Source organism: Bicyclus anynana, chromosome 10 (genome assembly GCF_947172395.1).
Source record: "Bicyclus anynana chromosome 10, ilBicAnyn1.1, whole genome shotgun sequence".
Classification (NCBI taxonomy): Eukaryota; Metazoa; Arthropoda; class Insecta; order Lepidoptera; family Nymphalidae; genus Bicyclus; species Bicyclus anynana.
In genome coordinates this window covers 14,285,827-14,306,669 of record NC_069092.1, presented here as the reverse complement: position 1 = coordinate 14,306,669, position 20,843 = coordinate 14,285,827, and the positions used below count along the sequence as shown (strand labels likewise).

General features: G+C 37.9%; 2 protein-coding genes across 4 annotated transcripts in view; both read right to left on the bottom strand.

The window, feature by feature from the left end:
• LOC112050357 (CCR4-NOT transcription complex subunit 6) overlaps positions 1–20,843 on the bottom strand; it is a 264,366-nt gene that overhangs the window by 112,448 nt on the left and 131,075 nt on the right. The gene's annotated exons all lie outside the window — the stretch shown is intronic.
• Positions 15,823–17,266, bottom strand: LOC128198417 (uncharacterized). Of its 2 annotated transcripts, none has more exons than XM_052883871.1 (2): positions 16,672–17,266; positions 15,823–16,128 (listed from the first exon to the last, which is right to left on the bottom strand). In XM_052883871.1, exons 1-2 carry the CDS (start codon positions 17,219–17,221, stop codon positions 15,938–15,940), a joined length of 741 nt encoding a protein of 246 aa, XP_052739831.1. In that variant the 5' UTR covers positions 17,222–17,266; the 3' UTR covers positions 15,823–15,937. The 2 variants fall into 2 exon arrangements, with proteins under 2 accessions (XP_052739831.1, XP_052739832.1); XM_052883872.1 differs by having other exon boundaries at positions 15,824–16,128; positions 16,598–17,266.

The following is a 20,843-nucleotide window of genomic DNA, read 5'->3' as shown; positions in this document are numbered from 1 at the left end:
TTAAGAAACAAGTAAAATAGGCATATTATGCAGCTTAATATTAATGAGATGAGAATCTTACGCCCTTGGTACTCAGTATACGGTGACTGGTCGAGAGCTTATAAAGTAACGAGGCCACGTTTACATTCGGTTCATGACTTTGACTATAAACGGAGCGCATTTATGCGTGCCCAGGTATAAATCACTCGACGCTTCAGACCATTTCATCATTTACGTCGAATGCAGTAGTTGGAGTTTATCAAAAAGGCAACATGTAAAATACTTAGCGCTGGATTGGTAATCTTTATTGGCGTGGCTATGTTAAACATTCACAACGTTGCGGCATTCTTAATCTTAATCAATTTTAATGTGTAACTAAAATAAAATCAATTATTTAAATTGCGTCTAGACCAGTCGAACTATATGAGGCTCTAGTGATACGAACTGTAACTAGATCCAGAAGAAAATTTGATCTATGAAACTAAGTAATTCGGTTCTTATTCACGATATACTCGTACCTATAATAATTTGTTTCTTTTTTATCTTTACAAGTCGGCCCTTGACCACAATCTCACCTGATGGTAAGTGATGATGCAATCTAAGATGGAAGTGGGCTAACTTGATAGGAGACTGAAAATCCACACCCCTTTCGGTCTCTACACGACATCGTACCGGAGCGCTAAATCGCTTGGCGGTACGTCTTTGCCAGTAGGGTGGTAACTAGCCACGGTCGAAGCATTCCAACAGCAAGACCTGGACTAATTAAGAAAATCTCAATCGGCACAGCCGGTGATCGAATCTAGGACCTCCGTCTTGTAAATCCACCGCGCAAACCACTGCTTCACAATAGAAAAATTTTAAACGCAATCATGGTTCCTTAACTTAAGCAAAGAGTATGGCAAAAATATACCAAATATTTTGAATTAGATAAGTTTCAGTTAGCGACGAGCGCTGTAGTTATAGCTAATAGCTCGATACCCTAGCAACCGGAGTGAGTCGTCCAAGTCATACAATCCAAGGAGTGCGCTCGTGCAGCAATAACACACAAAGCCAGCTCAGAAAGAAATTGCCCGCTCAACTTAAAATGTCACAGCGCTCTCGGAACTAATATTTCCGCAGGTGCTATCTAAAGCGGTGGATCTTACCAAACAATTGCCGTCACATTGTTCGGTCCAAGTTCGAAACACGACCGTTGGACGTGCACGAACTTCATTACACGTACTGGTTGCGGTTAATAAAGCCGTTGTGTGTGTTGAGTTAGGCCGGGTTCCCACTTCTCTTTTGTGAGACTTTGATGTCACAGAAAGAGGCGACGGAAAGTTTGAGAGAGAGAGTCATTCTAACCGCCTTAGGAGAGCCTCTCACACTCACGATCGCCATTTGCTTACTTTACGAGGACCTCCGCGTGATGAATACGGGGAATCTGTCCCCCAACCAAAGAAGATAAAGAAAGCCTAATATACGGATGCCGCTGACTGAGTTGCAGTGGGTAACGAAACGTTCCCGTAGCCCAGTCAACAGGCGACGAGTCGGAACGTCGTGAGGTTTTAGTCGGTTAAAGTCCGACATAAACTTTCTTGCCTCCCCGCGGCGAGAAAGTATCCAAGAGGACTTACCGATGTAATTAAAGGCCGGTTCCTCACTACACTGGAACTGGTAAAACTGCCTGTACAGTGTACAATGTATATGAAGCTATTCAGTTTATTTCGGGTCTAGCAAATAGAGAAATTTTAACCGGACCCGCACAGATCCAAATTTAACTGAGGTGAGCCTTTGACTATCAGAATTTCTGGCGGGGTCCGGTGCAATGTCCGGAGTCCCGTATCCGGCAAATCTTGGTCCGGCGTAGTGGGCACCCAGCCTTAGGATCTGAGAGATTCCAGCTTATCGTGACAACGCCCACGTTTGATAACATCGACGACGGCAACAAAATTGGACCTTTGTGATCACGTAATTTAAGTTTTTGTTAAGTTCGTTATACCGACCACGCCTAAGGTCGCTGGAATTCATAAAAATCTTCATCGCGACAACGACAGACACATGCTAAATGTAAAAGGTAATACTCGTACCTACCGCAAAGATAGGAAATACTTTATTTGGTTTATTATTCGGTTTTTTTTAGAAGATAATCTTACCAAATCAAATAAGTACATTAATTAATCACATAAAAGAAGCACATAAAGAAAAATGTAGTGAAATAATTACAATTACTCCTAGATAGTAGTAGATAGATTCAAATAGCAGAATATTTCCCTGACGTTCCTTCTCAGGTTCCTCGTCCATTTCTCTGTTTTTCCTGACCACCTAGAGTTTCCCCTAACATGTAAACATGTAAACTTGTCTAACTAAGCATACTTTCGTATTAAAAATTCAACAAAGGTCTCCTAGTTTATACGGCTGCCACGATTAAACTAATTGACAGCAACAAATTTTCCAATTATGTAGCTTTTAGAGCATCCGTTCTGCTAATCAACCTTAATTTGACAACGGGGCAGTTCGAAATAGACGTTTGGACGTACCTAATGGGATAATTCGTCCTCATTATATTACAATCAGGAGTCAAGGGCGGAGTTTTGTTGGTCATCTATCATTGTTTATGATTCACGGAACGCGGACTGGATATCGTCCATTAACTAAACGCGGAACGCTATATTTAATAGTTTTTGTGTCGTACTGTTTACGTTATTGGGTCGAAGATAATGACATAACAAATGACTGTATCACGACTGTGTTTGCAGTACAAGTTCTACTGTGTAAATGTATTTGTTTAATGAAATAATAATTAACAGTTGCTTCGTGTCCTCCAAAGGGAGTAACATAGCAAATTAATAGATTGAATACTGCACAATTGAATTTAAAAGAACAGTAGAAAAAACGTACTTATTAAAAGAAATGTTGGTTTCACTGTATGCGAAATTTAATGCAAATTTTATATGTTACTAAATTATCTAGCATTGACGGTCTTTATAAATACCTGTATAAACCGCCTCAATAGGTTCTCGGTTTGAAGCTCGCCCGCTGAAATTTGTCATACCCTTTTCCTCAGGGGCAAGGAAAAGGTTACAAGCCTAATCCTACTACTATGTCTAGTATATTTCTAAAATAAAAAAAAAAAACAACTGAACTTTTTCGCATGTTCAATGTACATTATAAACGGGTAACATTGTAGAAAGTTCATCTTCATACTAAGTGTATTTTTTTTCTCAACATGAAGCAACCTAGACGTCGCGCCATCCAACATAGACGTCTGCCTGTTTTATTATTCTAACCTAGATTTAGCACGCTATCGTTTTATTATAGCATTTCACGGATTTATATTTAAGTAGACGCCGCTTGTTTGTCTAGTAGTATGAAAGCCAACATGTCTATTTTCGCAATGTACGATGAAGTCACAAAAAAGTATTTAGTGATTTTATAATCATTATAATGAAAACCAAAATCCTTTCTAACACGTCTCTGTACGAAAGGTATAACAAATAATAATCACTCTTAGCATTTATTCTAATCAGAGTACTTACTGGTTGGAAACATGAAAATTATTTTGCTCTTACACTTCGTCATGGCATCAGTCGGTCTACCCAACCAACAACGATTTTTCATATCAAAATGACGGAATATTAAAATAACGGGCTAAAATCCGATTGACACTGATCAATTGGATACGCTTGGATGAATGCGGTATCTAGCTAAACGTGAGTCCGTGTAGCTGTTAGTACAAAGAGGCAATGGTAACATCGGTTAATAACAGCGCTGTCATGTAGCGTAGTTCTAACAAAAATTAAATACGCCCATTCCTCGTACGCCCGTCCTTCTTATTCAATCTTGGTATGTTAAATTTAAATTAGGTGACAGAAACGATGGCACCTTACTTAACTTTTTATTTATTCTACAACTAAGAGATAGATCGCTATCTTGTATGCTATAAAAAATATCGGGTGTTTTCTTTACTAGAAAATCTTAGTTAGGAAGTTGGTGGTATTACGTGAGAGATACCATAATCAGCATTTTTAAAACACGACGCGTTTTTCGAGCATTGTTGCATTTTCAATATTGGGAGTTGATAATAGACCTTCATACTATCTTTGAACGCTTGTTTGACGTCCGTTAAAAAAACTCTCGTGCGAATCAGGGCTAAGAAGTTAGATAGTAGGTATACTGCCTAGGCTAAAGGGCTAAGAAGTTAGATGGTAGGTATACTACCTAACTTAGCCCTCATTCGCACCAGAGTTTTTGCAGACCGAAGTGTTTTGTCAATAAACCCCGAATTGACTCCAGACAGGAATCGATATCAGCGAAAGGCCGCAGCGCCGCCACTCACACGGGTCGACGTAATTCAGGTCGACATCTAAGCGGGATTAAATTAACGAGCTCATAATAGGATTACGCACAACGCAGTGTCCCAGTTCCGCAGACCGTTACCGAGCCGTACCGCGGCGCCGCCGGCCGGGTGTGATGTGACAATATAATGATTCGTGTATTTATCGGGCCCGCAATAATGCGTCCTCGTATTGCAGGCTGTATATGGGTCCATCAATCTGATGTATGAAAGCATGATTGTGTATATGGTAAACGCGTTACGTACATGGCAAAAGATTCGTGAGATGGAGTTTCTATTAGGGCCAGTGCGAATGGTTGGAGATATCGCCGGACCTTGAGGTGGCAAGTAGATTGGCACAAAATCACTGTCTGTCTGTATGTCTCTTACCATTTCACGGCTATCGTTAAACCGACCGATAAGACTCGCTAGTCTATTCACGAACTTAGAGTAACTTTACAAAACGTAACCAAAATGTGACCCATGAGAGCTTATTTTGTCTTCGATTCGGAGGAAGTCGAATCTTGTTCGGGGCATGAACCTCCAACGGGGAAGGAAAAACATCGTGAGGAAATGCATACCTGAGATTTTTTCTAAATCTCTACGAGTGTGAAGTCTGCCAATCCGCATTGGACCAGCGTGGTGGACAATCATCCTAACCCCTCTCATTCTGAGAGATTTGTGTTCAACAATTAGTCAAATATGGGTTGTCAATGATGACGTATCCACAAGCTGATACCACTAATTCTGAGAGGTTTGTGTTCAACAGTGAGTCAAATATGGGTTGTTAATGATGACGTGTCCACAAGCTGATACCACTGGATCACTCGTTCTACGCTGGCCCTTACAAAAGAAGGTGAAAGCCACATCTGGCCGGGCGTATGACGCGGCGACAGCGCCAAGTTGGGAACAATGGTTTACAAGTCACATCACGCACCATAATTGAGCGAGGCGGGCCGATCATGGACCGCGTGCCATTTCACTCCGTGACTCACGAATTAGAACTCCGACGAGGCTGCAATTATACAAACATTTCATAGATGCTCTCTTAGGCGGGATAATAATTTGTTCTTTATTTTTTCTTAAATTGTAATTGTTTGTGTGTTGGTAGAGCAAACAGAAACAACAGGTAGAATTGTGCCTACTTTAATGGTCTACCACAGGGTTCACCAAGTGGTCGGAATCAAATCACCGAAGTTTAGGGTTCCATTCCCATTTTCATGCATTACACACTCGTAACACAAAGTTGTCCGATGTAGAAACAAAATGAAGTATCATCATCATTAACAACCTATATTCGGCTCACTGGTGAGCACGAGTATCCTCTCAAAATGAGAGGGGTTATGCAATAGTCCAACCACCACGCTAGCCAAATGCGGATTGGCAGACTTCACACACGTAGAGAATTTAGAAAATTCTCAGGTATGCAGGTTTCCTCAAGATTTTCCTTCGCCGTTTGAGACACTAAAAAGTTGGAGGCAGAGGTCATATAGGCTGTCAAGTCACAAATTAAGTGTGTAATTGAAAAAGATATGGCTAATAGTATAAAAAAAATACATATCTACGAAAAATGACGCCAGAGAAATGGTAGAAAAGTGTAGCTACGATAAAACACAGTAATTGAATCAGAAAAATCCAAATTAAGGTCAATTATGTACTGAACAAAATTAGAACAGTTTAAACAATAGAAGAGAGAAGCGTGCTCACAATGTTTGTAAATTACGGCTACGGTAAGTACCTATTATTGTTACTCCTACGCGAATGATCAAGACAAACAAACATATACTCTCTTCAACCATTAGCATAGTAAATCAATAGCTGCAATACCACTAAGCGTTTTTACATACCAGGTTTCTTCTAGTTTTGTCAACGGAGATAGTGAAATAGATTATTATCTGTACAAATATTATAAAGCCGAAGAGTTTGTTTGTTTGCTTGAACGCGCTAATCTCAGGAACTACTGGTCCGATTTGAAAAATTCTTTCAGTTCCCATTTATCGAGGAAAGCTATAATTATATATATTATTAATAAGGTGTGGTCATGCAGTCTTCCACTTCTTAGAATTTCGCTTTAACATACGCTGCAAGTTATGTATGCAAGTAAGTGACTGGCCAGATCAGCCTAATGTTTCATTATTATTGAACAAAAAATAAAACTTTAAAAACTATAACCCGACTACGTAAAAAGGGGTTTAAAAAGAACGAAACAAGAAAATATTTCATGTCGAAATAGAGAAATGCATATGCAGAAAAGTGGTAATGGTAGGTCGCACAAATTATACACCTAGTAATTAGCGTATATCAACGTATAGAATGAATATATGAATAGCATTCTATACATAGATATACCATCACATAGATCACCAGTAAATCGAATACCTACAGTAGATGCGAACAAATATATGTATGTAGGTATACATTTGTTTCGGTTCTAAAATATACGTATATCCGTTATTCACATTATTTATATTTACTGGGCATTGTTCGAAATGCCCTTATTAACCTCTTGACCGACAACGTAGACGTAGACATGGGATGGAACGGTTGTTGTAACAACACGGCCAAGTAAGCTAACATCTTTTGTATCCGGTCAATGGAGCGCGGAACAATACGAAATTAATTTGCCAGTTTCCAAAACAAATATCACGATGAACATCAAGTTTTATGGTTATCGTTACGAAAGTTAATGAAATGTTTTAACGATTCAATATGAACAGATGAACTCGTGTTAACCTTTCATTATGATTGCTAACAGACTTCATAATACGATATTGTCTATCCGACATGTAGGTAACTTTATAGTTTGAATCCAGACGCTATTTGCGTTGTTCTCTGCGTATACAAGGTAGGTATCATAAGTATCATATATAAGGCTAAGAAATATACGAATATACGAAAATTTCAGTACACGAGATTAAAAAAAAATCGGTTGTCTGTAAAGGTTTACTGACGATAGTTGAACGTGACAACATCAGAAAATACTAATGGAATGGTTGCATTTTTCAAAAGAAAGTTTTAATTAACATAATAAATAAATAAAATAAAATAAGATTATTAAACAGTATTTTTTCTAAAATACAGTTTAATAATCTTCATTGACCAGAATATAGTTTATTTCTTGTAAAAAAAGTTGGCAACCCTAGAGCGAGATATACTTTATTTATTGTAAAAAAAAGTTAGCAACCCTAAAGTGAAGGAACGACGCATGACTTCATCTTTTTTCGAATGTGCAGGCTCCATCGAATTATAAGACGTTGTCAACTGACTGACTTGAACTCTACGAGGACCGGGGGTGTAATTTCAACTAATAAATTCTTAAGAAAAAGCTCAGTATTTCATAGCCTCACCCAGGACTAGAAACCACATAAGCAAATCAATGGACCAACAAGACATACTCGTACCTACTACGATGTAAGTATAACGTGGCAAGTTCATTGATGACAATCCCATGAGTATGATATGCGGGCAACGGGGGGAAAGGACTGCGCGGGTATGAAGTCGTGCGCGCGGACCATCGAGAGAGTTACGAACTACTATGCCAAGCTCATTGTACACTCGATTGTTTACTAGTCTCATATCAAATCTCAGGTATAAAAATAGAACCATAAAAATAGATCAAAGAGATGGGAGCTTCATGAGCGCAGTAGCAACGGTGACATTAGCAAACGTCGGTTTTACAATGCAGAGTGAGATCATTAGAGTCAGATACTAGGCTCAGATAACTCTAGAAAGTGTCGAGACACTAACAATAAGCGCAAGTGGAGCGGCTACGTAGGCGCTCTCCAATTAACAAGATAACGATTGAGAGAAGGTGGACCGATGCAAACACCACCATATAACTAAGAGCTAGTGGAAAATTTTATCAAGTAAAATTAATAATTAAAAAAATGTATATGGAATAGAAGGGTAAATGGATTTAAACGGTTAAAGTTAAGATAAATTCGGAAAGAGCTAGTGGAGAAAACTTTATCAAGTAAATTGATAATTAAAAAATGTATTTTAGAAGGATATATGGAATTAAACGGTTAAGATAAATTCAGAAGAATGCGGTTGGTTTATGGATGGCTATTTGAAGACAACATGAATTTTTCAATATCTTTTGCATGTTTTAAATATGACTTATAGTCTCGTTCTCTCCAGTTAATCGGAAAGACTGTGTTAGGGGTGGATACGAAATAAATTGGCATAAACAAAACATTAAGAACAGTTTTGATGTAGGTTATATTAAATTTATTAATTTACTACTATTTCCGAAAAGTTATGTATTGCAGAAAAAAAACTTATTGACAACATACAAAACACATGCATATAATAACTCGTACGCATTAACTTGACACCTGGTTACCACACACAGTACAAACATCATTCGAACCAGGTGTCAAGTTAATCCGCACGAGCTGTACTTTTAGGACTATTAAATAACTTTCCCAACTTCTCCGCTATCTCTCAGAGCGTAGAACGCAGCGACATAATCAGATGCATATAACATGACGACTCTTGCTATGAAAAGCAAACAATCGTAAGATAAAAATCTACTAAAGCCTTTTAATACGACAAACTTTACCTGAAATGCTATATCTTTAGCTACTAGGTATTGTAATACCTTTTATACTCGTATAACTATAATTTTGAATTTACAAATACCATTTCTATAAAGATAAGCAAAGTCATATTTTGAGCTTCTTATACAAATAGTTTTGACTATAATCCAAAAAATTATATACAAAGTTAACGAGTTACATAATTAAATAACGAACTTTGTTGTAGTAAAAAAGTAACTAAATGCAATTTTATAAGAAAACGATATCACAATATTTAACCGGTGACTTAATTTCTAAACTATCCAGGCATCCACTTAAATATACCTACCTACACGTACTATAAGGTACACACAACATTTCTAGCAAATCAGTTCAGCCGTATTTATGATAAATTAAGTGACAAACACACACACAGAAGAGTTATATAAAAGATGACACTAGAAAAAAGAAACAGGTACGTAGTCCTATTACAGAGCCTCGATAATAACTCGAAAGTTTTTCTGCAAGAATTACGAGTAAATTAATAACAGTAGGTATAATTGCATAGCGCGGAAATTACTTAATAGGAGAATTGATTTATCGACTAACACGATTGTAACCAATATATGCAGTTAACTTCATAATAAGTATGTGTAACTGTTGTCCGATGCAATGCAGCACGAACGATGGTGAAATGTTATAAAATGACGTAATTGCACAAGGGATTTTACACCTTATTGCATAAATAAGTGGGATCACAGTCGTGTGTGCTGTTTTAGTTTTTGCTCTGTGTACATTCTTAATCGTTCACGTTTTTTTATTGACGCCCGCACCGTTGTGCGTCGGTGTAATTATTTTTGTTCTAAGTCAGTCTGTCCTTAGCATCGTCCGGACGTCTGTTACGGTATTGACGTCACAGTGAACTGTACGGCGCAGTTTATAGCTTAGAGAAATTTATCATCATATCAGCTGACGACCTCTGCTGTACAGGCCTTTTGGAAGGACTTCCTAACACGACGATCCTACAGCACGTTAGAGCATCGCCGAAAAGTCGCCTGTCTGTCGTTTATCTTTAAGGTTTATTTCTGAGAGAGCGCACAGGAACTTTTCGATCTAGTTCCCTGTTCACCTTTTTACCATACAACTGCCAGGCATCGCAGAGGTCTACATCCATACGTAGTTTATGTCCCTGGGACGCGTACGAAGGTTTTCGGTTCTTCATTACGTCGTCAAAAAATTCTAGCACCTTGGGACCCCAAAGTCTAACATTTCTTCTAATCGCCCCTCTGCGTGCGCTTACTCTAAGAAGAAGCACACATAAGGTAAAATCTTTTAAAATAGACATCCTTAAACGGAATCTCTTAACGGAGACTTAGACATACTATGAAAATGTGTAAAAAAGTAAACGATTAACATTTGAAAATTTACGCCACATATGGTGCAGTGTAGGTCGTGATCTACTACACTAGTAATTAATTAATACTATAAATAAGCAGGTTCTATATTAGTAACAACTTCATCGTATCACCCCGAGCACTCCATAAAAGGTCATCCCAAATTAGGCGCCATAGAAGTTGCTAGAGCTCGTGAGTTAAATAAAACGAATCGAGAAACAAATCAAATTAACGTGAACAACAAAAAACTTTTCACTTAACTGCTATTGGTCTTTCCGCTTCTTTTACATAACACTATTTTGTGATCTACAAACATATTTATGACCTAAAAGATTAAATCTGTTAGTGTGCAGTTCCACGAGAGTTGAGTTTTGTTTTTCACGACTTATTTGTTGTACCCAATAAATGTTCCGTTTTAATTTTAATAAAGTACTGGGTGGTTCCAAACAACTTGAAAAGATTGCGTCGATTAGTTTACCTCCCATTCTACTTGGCGATGCAGTTGTCAGCATTAGCCCGACTGTGAAAAACTTAGGATTATTAATTGACAATACATTATCCTGGCGCCCACAAATTGCTGAGGTGAGCCGAAAAATTTTTGCCACTATCGGATGCCTTAGACGTTGGAAGAATTTTCTTCCTATTAAAACAAAAATTTCCTTAGCGCATTCTCTTATTCTTCCACTCTTAGACTATGCCGACTCTTCCTATCCTGACTTGTCTGAAGAACAGCTCAACAAACTTGAGCGTCTTCAGAATATGTGTATTAGATTCATCTTCTGTTTACGCAAGTTTGATCACATATCTGAATATCGTGCTCGTCTGAAATGGCTTCCTATCAGACAACGTCGTAAACTGCATATTCTGTCTCTTTTATACTCCATCCTTTATCATCCTTGCACTCCTTCTTATTTAAAACAGAAATTTTCTTTTCATGGCTCAAATACTGAGCGCCAAAATTTGAGAGCTTGTACAAACAGTCGGTTGCATGTTCCTCCTAGCCACACTAAGTTCTATAATAAGTCATTTACACGTACATCAATTACTCTCTGGAATGGTCTTCCTTATGAAATACGTAATTCAAAGACACTGGGAACTTTTAAAAGTCGTTTATTCAAATATTACCTGTATAGTTGTAATTCATAGTTTCTTTATAATTATTACTCAGGTATATTTATATATTTATTTTATTATATATTTATTTATTTATTTTATTATATATTATGTATATTTTATATTTATACATGTATTATATATAAATATACTATTTTAATTATTATATATATATATTTTTTGTTGCACTATCCCGCATTTAATTACATTAATTCCTTTATCCAAAGGTTGTCTGGTAGATATTGCTATAAGCAATAAGACCGCCTTTGCACATACTTGTTTTCTATGTTTTCCTTTGTTATTGTTTTTGTTTTATTTTGTGCAATAAAGTATAAATAAATAAAAAAAATAAATAAAGTACAGCTGTACATAGAAAAGCGATTTAGCTAAGCTTAGTATTTCAAATAGTCGCTGAAATGCGCGGGATGTGTTTGTATTTTAGTTTGCTTTAGTAGAGCCAAGATAAATTGTAATTAATAAATAAATCATGTTCCCCGGAGAAGAGTACTTAGGTATATCTGTTCGCCACTTGAAATAGAGATATAGATAGGCTTTGAGACACATACGAAATGTATGCTTAAAAAAGAGAAAATTTTAAACTAAAGTGTAAATTTATATTATATTCTAGGTAGATACTCAAATGCCTCGCCGCAACTCAGTATACAAAAATATATAATACCTACAAAGTTTGGCGTGTTGGGCAACTTCAGAGCAAAATTGAAGTTTGGCGCATACCATTTTACATGCCAAAAAACAGACTTTTTAATTGCTGTATGATAAATCGATGTGTGTTCTAAAGCTTTAAATAAAAAACGTCACATCTTTAAAATATGCATTTTTCACACTATATATCCTGTTCATCTTTTCTTAGATTATATACATAGCATTATTCATCGAGCCCCTCACTTTTAAGCTTACTGTTCCATATACTTTGTCCAGTGGAAAAGCAGCTTTCGTTCCCGCTCAGTATATCTGGCACCGATTTCTTGACCTGCGGCCAACATCCACTTTTCTATTTAATCTTATTTTTATGGTAAACATCCAGTCGCCGTTCAAATTTGAATTTTCCGTACATTTAAACCGCTTTTGGCTCAATATGCTGGCCGATTGTTGGAGTCATAAAATGCATAATTATGTATCAGCGAGAGCCCTTCTCGTTAGTTCAATACTAAGTTTTTGCTTTGAACCCTAGGAGCAAATCATAAGTAAGGCCTTGAAATATTGAGCTCCTCTTTCTTTTAGGAAATCCTGAATGCAGTCTGCAGCAGTCCGGAGTCAGGAAGTTAGTGGTGTTACACCTGGTGCCTCAGAGACTGCGTCAAACATTATGACCCAAAGCCACCCAGCTCGTATTCTTGAGGAAAGTGGTGGTTATATTTTTTTTTGTAGTCAATGACAAGTTAGCCCGTGACTGCGATCTTACCTGGTGTTAAGTGACTATACCGTCTATAACGGAAGTGGACGTTCTTGGAAGAGGAACAAGTTCATTTCACCCATACCTCTCGACGGTTTCTATGCGGCATCGTATTGGACTGCCAAATCGCTTGGCGGCACGTCTTTGCTATTTAGGTGATAACTAGTCACGGCAAATGCCCTACCACCAGACCAGGCCCAAGTCAATTTAGGAAATTTAAACTCTAAGAGCTGAAAATCGAATCTAGAACCTCTCTGTTGATGACACTAGCGTTACCAATTGCGCAAGAGAGGGCGTCAAAAATCACACTAATACTATAAAGGAGAAAATTTGTCTGTAAGTGTGTGTGTGTAAGTTAGTGTGTATGTTCATTCCTCCTTTACGCTGCGGCTTTTGAAGCGATTTGGCTGATATTTTAAATGGAAATAGATTTTACTCTGGGTTAACACATATACTACATTTCATCCCGGACAATCCATGTTTCCGCGGGATTTGTGAAAAACTGATTACCACGCGGACGAAGTCGCGGGCGCTAGTAATATATAAATCTAACCTCCAAATACACGCCTATAAGTAAAGGGGAGCCTAATCCTTTAGTGCGCTATTAAATATGGGATGATGATGAGTAGCTACAGCGGAGTTATCAGTCAGCGGATCGTAAGCGGAAATTATTCAATCTGCTCACAGCGCATTTCCAAGTTCTTTCAGCCGGAGAGCGGAATTAACGAGCTCGCTTCGGTATTAATAATCGTACCGACTTCTGAGCGGAGAAGCGACTATTTCCAATAGTGCTTCCTCGTTGTTAAATATTAGAATCATACAAGGTAAATCTATATTAATTGGCTCTAAATTATTTTGTCTAGCATGCACCGCATGTTGTGTTTTTGGTCAGGTGTAGGCCGTTTCATGAATTATTATTAATCAATCAATCAAATTCATCAATTTCAAATGTGTTTTTGACTGAATTCTAGTAGTCGAGTAGTGAGAAAATAAATGTGTCAATCTATTTGTAACATTTTTTAGGAAATAAAATAGGCAAGAAATATTGACCTGCACTATTTTAAATAAACAATATTCAAGTGAAAATTCAACACCATTAACCTCCTACCACAATGTGTTTACCTACATTGTTGTCATGAGATACAATAATGTTTTTATTATTAGCATATGTTCTCGAATTCCGTTTTTCAAAATACTGTTTTCCCACCTACTATATCTCAATGAAACAAAACACATTAAATTGCCATTTTTCCATTCATCGGGAACAATAAAAGAACTAACTAACCCACATTCGCATTCATAATATTAGATCGATATCATGATTGCTATGTGCAGCTGGAATGGAATAGTCGAAGCCTGGTACAGTAATTGGGGCAATTAATAATAAAGTACAATTTTAACTGAACCTAACATTAAAATACTCGCTAATGCATGCACAATTGCACATTGGAGGATGTGGAATAATTAGCACTATGCTGCGAACCTGAAACATCCAGATTTGCATAATTGTCGGTCCCTGGAAGGCGTGGTCTGGATTTTATTGAGGACAATTTAACTTCTAAAATTACATTTGCCAGTACAGTCAACGACAAATATAAACAAAGGTCTCTAATGTAAACGAAAACGAGCAATTCGCAATAAAAAGCAAATTAAATAAATGTTTGCTACAGGTGTATTTACTAAGAAAAAGTATTTTTTTTTTATAGTAGCATTTGCTTACCTTTAACCTTGAAACTATAAGATAGCGTTATAATTTTCTGAAGACTATTTCATACATATACATATGCATTTATATGTCAATGTGTTACTATTGTAGGTACCCTCGAAAAGACATAGTTAGCGAATAAGCCTTGCAAATATTTAAGTGACTACGAAAATTATACATACGAATACTTTAGATGAGACAAAAAAAACTAAAAATAAATGTTCGTTTGAAACTTTAGAGTAAGTGTAATTTTATAACACTTTCATTTGCTCCGAAACTAAATCAATCACTATGTAGAGTTTTATATTCACGTTGTCAGATCTACATAAAAGAACGCACGAGTAATTATCATTTTATCCATTCATACAAAAAGTACTCGAGGAATTAAAAAAAAGAACAGCAATAAATGAGTACCTAATAAAATCTACATACAGCTACACTAGTCGACTGTAATCATTTTAATATTCTCTTTGAATTTATTCAGTATCACATCTGACGGCGAGTGTACCAGGAACATTTGGAAAGGTAAGTGTAACTAGATGGACGTATGCAGACAGGCTGAGGGGCATGTCACAGGAATCGCGCTCCGGTGGGCACTGGGCCCGGATGATGTCCCCTTTGGGACCGACCGGTATAACAATTTCGCTGCTAACTGGCGCGTAAGGTGAAATTCCATGAATCGTTTATTTTATTCGTAAACTGGCGGACGCGCCGCGGTTTTACACGCGTAGTTTCCGTTCCCGTGAGATTACGGGTATAAAATCTAGCCTATTTTACTCAGAGCTAATATAGCTTTTTCTAATGGTGATTTTTTTTTAAATCGCTCGAGTACTTGTTTTTACAGATTTAAAAATACCGACCGAAACAAAAAAACAAATCTTATTTCGTTTATTTACCTTAATATTATGAAGAAGAAACATTTGTATTTTAAGATTTTCTCTAAACAAACTACTGTACCGATTTTTAAAATTCTTTCACCAAGAAAACAGGAGCGGCGCATCTGCCCTGGATCACTAAATTTTATAATTTAACAATGGTGTTCAAACGCATTTGTGCTCACTTTGTTACTACGGTCTAAATCAAGTCGTTTTACCGAAAATATATGGATTGGGTGATTTCAGACTAGCGTATTTTTTGCGCGTATACGGTCGTTTCAGCATACGCGCGTAAATGCGCGCTACATTACGCGCTTTAAAAAACCGGGCTCGCGTAAACGGGCATATTTCGGTGTGTTCGCTCGAACCGGCGGTGTCGTGGCAGTATCGATATAACTTAAACGAGCTTAGAAGTGCGTCACCGTTTGTACGAGTTGTGCGTATGCCAAAAGGCGCGCCTATACGCGCTTACGTGCGCTTCCAAAAACCAGCTCATACGCGCGTATAAAACGCTAGTCTGAAACCGCTTCTTCTTCTTCTTCTTTATTCTGGGCCGTTTCCGCACTTAGCCATTTGATTGGCCGTTGTGCGTGGGTCCCTCCGGTGTAGGTTCCCGCTGGATTTATTCCATCCAGCCGAGCTCGCTCCAGAAGCTTAGCAGGCCGCCCAGGTCGCCGATAGCCTCATGGAGTGTCGCTGAGGAGCCAATGTAGGTTGCTCGTTGTTCCGTTACGCCTCTGCAACTGAGCATAACGTGTAGCGGTGTCTCGTCCTCCTCCATGCAGGCTCTGCACAGAGGACTGTCTGTCATACCTAGAATTGAAAGGTGTTTGTTTAGTGGGCAATGACCAGTTATGAGGCCAACTACTGTTCTCAACTTATCTCGTGGAAGGTTTATAAGTTTCTTTGTTAACCTTGGGTCGGGGCTTGGAAGTGCCTCCTTTGTATGTCTACATGTGGTTATACTGCCCCATAGTTCAGCGTGGGTTCTGATGGTTTGTTTGTGCAACCATGTTTTGTATTCACTGAATGGTATGGGTACTATTGGTTCGGGTCCTACTACCTTCAGTGTCGTGGCGCGACGCGCCAGTTCGTCAGCCGCTTCATTACCTAAAATTCCGCTGTGTCCCTTTATCCATCTTAGGATGACTGTGTTATTTGTTGCAAGTTTTGTTAGGGCCTTGTGACAGTCCAGCAGTAGTTTTGACGTGGTCGAATGTTTTGCCAGTGCTTTTAGTACTGCCTGACTATCGCTAAGTATATTAATGTTAAAATTTGTTACCTGTCTGTTGGTCACGGCAACAGCCGCAGTTGTGATGCCGACGCATTCTGCCTGGAAGACTGAGTTGTGCTTACCAAGCGCTTGTGCAATCCGTATATTGAGGTCTTGGCAGTAGACTCCTGCTCCAGTACCTGTGTCTGTCTTTGACCCATCCGTGTACACATCTAGGGTGTCAGGGTTTGTGTAGCAGTTACTAGCTTCTTCTGTATTGATTTTGTATGTTTTGTCCATCACGAATTGTTTTTGTGTTTTATCACATATCCACTCCATACATGGGTTTATTTGTATTCCCTCTTTTAAGATGTTGGTGTGGGCTGTGTTTGTGTGTTTCCACAGTCCGCATGTTTTTAGTCTGAGAGCTGTAAGCGTTGCTTCCTCTTTTATATGGAGATGTAATGGAGGAATTCCTAGTATTACCTCCATTGCAGCTGTCGGTGTTGTGCACATACTGCCCGTTATGGATAGCAGTGCTTGTCTTTGGAATTTTTGAAGTTCCTGTTGAGTTGTCGTTTGGATCACTTTTGGCCACCAGACTATAGATGCATATGTCATTGAGCTTCTTACAACTGTAAGGTATAGCCACTTCATTATGTGCGGTTTTAGTCCCCATGTTTTGCCTATCATGCGTTTGCACTGACATAGGATGATTGTAGATTTCTGAATTTTCGTTTCAATATGTTTTTTCCAGTTCAACTGTTGATCTAGTGTTACCCCTAAGTATTTTACCTCTGTGGTTAGCTTTAGGGTTACTTTGAATAAAGTCGGTGTTTTTGGAAAGTTTGGTTTTCTTTTATGTGTGAACAGAATAAGTTCTGTTTTTCTGGGGTTAACAGATAGTTCGTTAAGTGTACACCATTTTTCTATCTGTTTGAGTGCATCTTGCATTATTCCACTTAGGGTGTTTTCATGTTTTCCTCCTATAAGTATTGTTAGGTCGTCAGCGTACCCTATTGTGAGGAAGCCATTGTTGTTCAGTTTACTGATTAGTTCATTTACCACCAGGTTCCATAGGAGTGGGGATAGTACTCCTCCTTGAGGGCATCCTCTGGCAGCAATGGCTTGAGTTTTACCATTTATGTTTATCTGTATCGCCCTGAGTGATAAAAGGGAATTTATCCATTTTCTTATTGTTAGAGGTACATTATGACGTTCAAGGGACTTTTCTATACTGTTGAACGTGGTTTTGTCGAAAGCACCTTCTATGTCTATGAAGGCTCCTAGTGTTGATAATTTATTTTCCATGTTGTGTTCTATTTTGTTTACCACTGAGTGTAGGGCTGTTTCTGTGGATTTGCTGGTACTGTAAGCATGTTGGTTCGGGTGTAGGGGGGTGTTACTCAGTACCCCATCCCTTAAAAATCTGTCTACTAACCTTTCCAGGGTTTTTAGCAAGAAGGATGTTAGGCTGATTGGTCTGAAAGCTTTCGGATCAGTGTAATCTGATTTACCTGGTTTTGGTAGGAGGATTACTTTCACATCTCTCCATAGTTTTGGTATATATCTGTAAGCTATGCAGGCTCTGTATATTTCTGCTAGCCATGGTGTTAGCCATTCCAAACCCCATTGTAAAAGGGCCGGAAAGATGTCATCCGTGCCTGGTGATTTGAAGGGGTGGAACGTGTTTATTGCCCACTGTATTCTGTTATGTGTGACTATCTTGTTGGCGAGTTCCCTGTCTGATTCTACTGGGTTGTAGGTTTCATTTATGTTTGTCCAGTCTGCAGAGTCTAGTATTTTGCATCCTGGGAAGTGTGTTTCTAGAAGAGTCTCACTTACTTCTTTGTCGTTTTTTGTGTAACTACCATCGGCTTTCTTTAGGGAGCCTAGTATGAGGGCGTTGTCTTTTGCAAGGATTTTCCTGTCTGAAACCGCTATAACCATCTGCGCTAGCCAGCCTATACATATAATATGTATATTTAAATAAATAAATTATAAATTCTAAAAGTTTATAGAGTTTGGGATGTGGTGGTATGTGAAAAAGGTATTACAGGCGTATTTCTCGTATTCGAGTAACGCAACAACAATTTTATAGGTTCAGATTAAGTCGTTCATTTCAGCATACGTCGGCATCTGTTAAACGTAATAAACTACGTTACAGTCGATAATGAAACGCAGGTGTTACCTTTTTTACCAACACCGGAATATGCCTTATATAAAGTGAAGGAAGCGACCATTATAAAATGTTTCATCTGTATAAGGATTATAATAGCTACTTCAGCATTTTTCTATAAAGGTAATTATCATCTGGCGCATTGCCCACGCGTCGTTGGAATCATTTGTAATTGATTGTTGAATGTGCTTATTCATTCAATCTAGATCGAATGCAGAGCTAATTCACCGCCTCTGTTATAATTCGGTAGTCTTTAAAATAGATTTTGAAGTCTTCAAATACGTTTTGCCGACATACGATTTGAATCCTTTAGCTTAATTCTATGTTAATATAGATGTGGCGTAAGACAATGAACTTTTAAATATACATTGAATACAGTAAACGTTTACGACGTTTATGAAGAAATACGATCTATAATAATAAATTGATGAACATTTTCAATCCATCATTATTTTTGTTTTCTAAAGTCAGTTAAAAATAAAAACATTGTGTAAAAGATTTCAAGTGAGCCCATATTATATCGAGGCTATATAAAACAGGTCCGCGAAACCTTAACAAAGGTCTACAGTTTCCTGCAAAAGGGACCTTTGAGTAATTTGTCCAATAAAGGCAGACCCTTAAAAAGGGTTTTCAGTTTATAATACCCTTTTAAGCTCAGTGAGTTACGTATGTACGCTACTTTCCCAATTTATTTTGTAAAGATACTGTGTTGACCTATATATATCATTATTGAAGATCCGAATTATTACACAGCAGCTAATTGCTTCGATTAATGTCAGACGGGGTGGTTCATTTTTCATGCAAAGGATCAGCGTTGCTGTCCATCGCGGAAATGCAGATTATTGCCACTATTCCACATGGGCATGATGTGTAAAGCTATTAGCTACTAAATAAAGCTTAACATTCTTGTTGTACTCTTTTATAATAAAAAAAAATACGTGTGGCACTCGGAGACTGCCAATATCTTTATATTGCATAGCATTCAAAGTCCGCGTTACGTAAAGCTATACGAAATACGCGATACGTACGAAAAGCTATCGACGTCGTCATCAACCCATGCCTCCAATTCCGGAGGGTGTGGGTTCGAATCCGGTCCGGGGCATGCACCTCCAACTTTTCAGTTGTGTGCATTTTAAGAAATTAAATATCACGTGTCTCAATCGGTGAAGGAAAACATCGTGAGGAAACCTGCATACCAGAGAATTATCTTAATTCTCTGCGTGTGTGAAGTCTGCCAATCCGCATTGGGCCAGCGTGGTGGACTATTGGCCTAACCCCACTCATTCTGAGAGGAGACTCGAGCTCAGCAGTGAGCCGAATATGGGTTGATGACGACGAAAAGCTATGCAATAACTTAATAAATAAAATCAATTTATTGCAGGTCAGGGATTCATAAACAAAATGATAGGCATACAGTATTCTTCCCACACAAAATAATAATTGCGCAAGTATGTGTTAGATACGAGTAAATATATTTCGTGAGGTGTTTGAGCTTAGGGCAAGGCCCGTTGCTGCCAAGGATACCAGCCGAGTAGAAGGGACGCTTAGCATTAACTGACATTCCAAGACGTATAATATCACGGTTACAGGTACTGCCTACTTGTAAACTAACTTACTGCCAACCTATAACTGCTCGTAGTATGCAATTAGTTTGGTAATGACTCAGATATAATTTAGAAAGATCGTAAATAAAGTTTATAACACATTTGCTCTTAAAGTATCGCATATATCACCAATTTCAATATCGTAATGTATCTCATTACGCACATGTGCCGTAATGTAAAGTAAAATCCACATGTGCCGTAATGTAATATAAAACCTTTACCATACGTCTAAAAACGAACGGTACTTTTTTAAATCTTGGCAAAGAGTTTTTATGTCACAAAAGTGAATTCAACATTTAATGAATAAAATTAACTCTGTGAGAAAACTTTTAATTCTTTAATTTTAATAATTTTGACAATAAATATCAACCATTTTCTGTATCTATTCATCTGTATCAGAAACACAAAAATATTAATTTACTTTATCAGTAATACTGGCTGTTTTTTAGTGCATTTGTCTACAAAAAAACAAACGCTGGTGTGCGCACTTCGTTATCTGTGCAAAAATTACAAGCGTATCAAAATGTCATCG

Coding starts and splice junctions, on each gene's coding strand:
- LOC128198417 (XM_052883871.1), bottom strand. CDS start 17,221: ATGATAGGCAAAACATGGGGACTAAAACCGCACATAATGAAGTGGCTA. Junction 16,129..16,671: donor ACGGATTGCACAAGCGCTTG/GTAAGCACAACT, acceptor TTTCAATTCTAG/GTATGACAGACAGTCCTCTG.